Here is a 3,514-nt window from a genome sequence, read left to right on the forward strand (position 1 = left end):
CAAGTCACTCCCAGGAACCCTCACCTCCCTTGAACCTAACATGCCCCCAGTCCCCTGGAAGATCCCCCCATGTCCCCATCCATGGCTTATTCCAATGTCTTTATTTTTACCCTGGTTTTGTGTGTTTTGAAGGGACAAACAGAAAGGAAAGGAAAATCCAGGCCACGGAGTGCCAGGAAGATGTGAAGCCGCTGGACAGGTGATTTCCAACATGGATAACCGGCCACAGGGATGGCCTGGGCTCTGCTTACTGGGGGTCACTGGGGATTACCCAGGGTGGATCCCTCTGTGGGGGCTGAAGCTGGAGCAGCGCACGAAGCTCTTCCTGCACTTGGGGAACTCACCATGCTGCCCTTAGTGCTGGCTCTGTTGGTGTCTGCTCAAGACAGAGCTCTGAGACAAGCTTTTCCCACACTCCGGACACTCATAGGGCCTCTCCCCGCTGTGGATGCGCTGGTGGGTGATGAGGGTGGAGTTGTCCCTGAAGCCCTTCCCGCAGTCAGGGCAGCGAAAGGGCCGCTCATCCGTGTGAATCCTCTGGTGCCTGACAAGATGAGAGCTGGTATGAAACCTCTTCCTGCATTTATCACACTCATAGGGCTTCTCCCCAGTGTGGCTCCTCAGGTGGTAGATCAGTTGGGAGCGCTGGCAGAAGCTCTTCCCACACTCCCCACACTCGTAAGACCTCTCGCCAGTGTGGATCCTCTTGTGGACAATCAGGTTCGACTTGTAGGTGAATCTCTTCCCACACTCAGGACACTCATAGGGCCTCTCCCGGGTGTGCATGTGCTGGTGGCTGACAAGGGAGGAGTTCGACTTGAAGCCTTTCCCGCAGTCGGGGCAGAGGAAAGGCCTCTCCTCTGTGTGAGTGTGCTGGTGCCTGAGGAGATCAGAGCTGGTCTGAAACCCCTTTCTGCATTTATCACACTCGTAGGGTTTCTCCCCAGTGTGCCTCCTCATGTGGACAGTCAGGTGGGAGATCCAGCTGAAGCTCTTCCCACACTCCTCACACTTGTAAGACCTCTCCTCGGTGTGGCTCCTCAGGTGGACAATCAGGCAGGAGATCCGTCTGAAGCTCTTCCCACACTCCTCACACTTGTAAGACCTCTCCTCGGTGTGGCTCCTCAGGTGGACAGTCAGGTTGGATCTCCGGCTGAAGCTCTTCCCACACTCCTCACATATATAGGGCCTCTCCCCCGTGTGGATTCTCATGTGGCAGATCAGGTTGGATTTCTGGCTGAAGCTCTTCCCACATTTCAAGCACTTCCGGGGCTTCTCCTTACCCTGAAGCTGCTCATGGACCACCAGCTCTGAGCTCCAGGCGCCTCCCCGGTCAAGGGTGGGCCTTTCCCCCTCAGATGCCTGAGATCTGCGTTTGCAGCCACTCCTCATGCGGGATCTCCGGGGTTTTTCCTCCCCGTTGGATTCCTGTGCTGTGGAGCTGCTCAAAACAGCCTCTTCCACAAGGTTCTGCTGTGGGGATTTGTCCTCCCTGCTCTCCATCCTCAGCTCCTGGTCTGGGGAAGGAAGGACAAGGAGAGGATGGGATTTGCCTCCATGCCAGAGGGAAGGCAAGGAGATCCCCCCAGTGCATCCCCAGCAGGACGGCTTTGGCAGCAGGGTTGTCCTGCAGCCAGGGGCCATGCTGGGGTGGGAGATGGAGCAGGAGAGAGGGGGAAAGGGGCACTGACTTCCTCCTCACCTGCTTGGGGCTGCTGGGCCATCTTCCTCTTCCTCACGACCTCCTCCTTTTGCATCGGGCCAAGGTTTAGGAACAGGAAATCCTGGCTTGGGGGAAAACAAGGGCTGGGCACGTTGGGTTTGATGGTCCCGCTGCCTTTCTTGGTGTCTGCTAAGGAAGGCAGAGCCTCCCTTAAAATTGAAAATGTAAACCCCATCCCTCCAAATTACTATAAGTTTGAAATTAAGGGGCTTTCAGGGAAAGATATGGAAATAGGAATAACAGTTCTTTGCTAGGAAAAATAAAATGAAAAATGCAGTAGTAGAAAGAAAACCACTGACAGAGTCAGAATCCAAGCTGACACCCTGTTAGTCAGGGTGTTTGTTGCACTCCAATTAAATGGTGGCTGCAGTCCTCCTGGAGGGACAGATCTGGTTCTGTTGAAGCAGTAGTTCCTGCAGAAGGGTGTAGTTTTCCTCCAAAGGTCCAGTGGTGGTGTAGATAGGTCTGGTCTTCCTCGGTGAATCTAGTGGAGAAGAAAAGCTACAGCCTACACGGATGCAGGAAGAAAATCAAGAACTGCTGCAGTGACCTGGCAGGAAAAGGGACAATGGCACCATCAGATTCTTCAGGCTTCCGAGTGGGATACTTTACAAACGATGGAGCTATTGGCTGTTTATTTGCCATGATGCATTTTTCGGGGCCCCTCAACATAGTGACAGATTCTTTGTATGTTGCAGGAGTGTGCGAGCGAATAGACGATGCCTCTATAGAAGAGGTTCAAAATAGGAGATTACATGAACTGTTTATTCAGTTACAGAGGGCGATTAAGCTGAGAACACATCAATTTTCTGTTATCCATCTCAGAAGTCACAAATGGGATATTGGTCTGGGAGAGGGTAATGCACGAGCAGATAAGCTAGTCTCAATTACACAAATGACTCCAATTCCCAGGCAGACCATGGCCAGAGAGGCACATTGCATGTTTCACCAAAATGCAAAAGGTCTCCATAGAGAATTTCAGATATCTATGGGCGAGGCACGGGCAATAGTCAAAGCCTGTCCCATATGTAGTCATCACAATGGGGGCTGCGGGTTAGGTCTGGGAGTTAACCCAAGAGGGTTGAGTACAAATGAGACCTGGCAAATGGACGTCACACATGTTGCTGAGTTTGGTAGGATGAAGTATGTGCATGTTACTATAGACACCTATAGTCATTTTATATGGGCCACAGCACAGACTGGTGAGAAAGCCGGAAAAGTGGAGAGGCATCTCAGCAGCCGCTTTGCTGTAATGGGAATGCCACAGTGTATCAAGACAGATAACGGGTCTGCCTACTGCAGCAAAAGAATAAAGCAGTTTATGCCAATGTGGGGGATAGAACCTGTGACAGGCATTCCTAATTCCCCGACAGGGCAAGCAATCATAGAAAGAGCTAATGGTACCTTGAAAAGATATCTAGGTAAATACAAGGATATTAGAGAACCTTAAGAAAGACTGTTAAGGTGTTTATTTATTTTAAATCACTTGTGTGTTTTTGGGGAAAGCAAGGTTCCTGCTGTAATTCGCCACTATGTACAGGAGAAAGAAAATGTAAAGCAAGACGTATGGATAAAATACAGAGATCCCAAAACAGGACAATGGCAAGGTCCTGCTAAGGTGTTATATTGGGGCCGCGGATATCTTTGTGTTTCTACCCCTACAGGATCCTTATGGGTACCTGCTAAATGGACCCGAGCAGCTGTGTTAGATGGAACCACCAGAACTCCATCAACTGAGTGCAGAAGACCGTCAGGGAGTGGAGACAAAGCTGTTGATCATCCTTCGACCAA

At 51.0% G+C, this 3,514-nt stretch overlaps 1 protein-coding gene across 1 annotated transcript; it reads right to left on the bottom strand.

The window, feature by feature from the left end:
- Positions 1-354: 354 nt before the first annotated feature.
- LOC141729947 (uncharacterized) lies at positions 355-1,392 on the bottom strand. The gene has a single exon (XM_074546605.1). The coding sequence runs from the start codon at positions 1,390-1,392 to the stop codon at positions 355-357; it is 1,038 nt and encodes a 345-aa protein (XP_074402706.1).
- Between the last annotated feature and the right edge of the window lie 2,122 nt (positions 1,393-3,514).

Source organism: Zonotrichia albicollis, chromosome 8 (assembly GCF_047830755.1).
Source record: "Zonotrichia albicollis isolate bZonAlb1 chromosome 8, bZonAlb1.hap1, whole genome shotgun sequence".
NCBI lineage: Eukaryota > Metazoa > Chordata > Aves > Passeriformes > Passerellidae > Zonotrichia > Zonotrichia albicollis.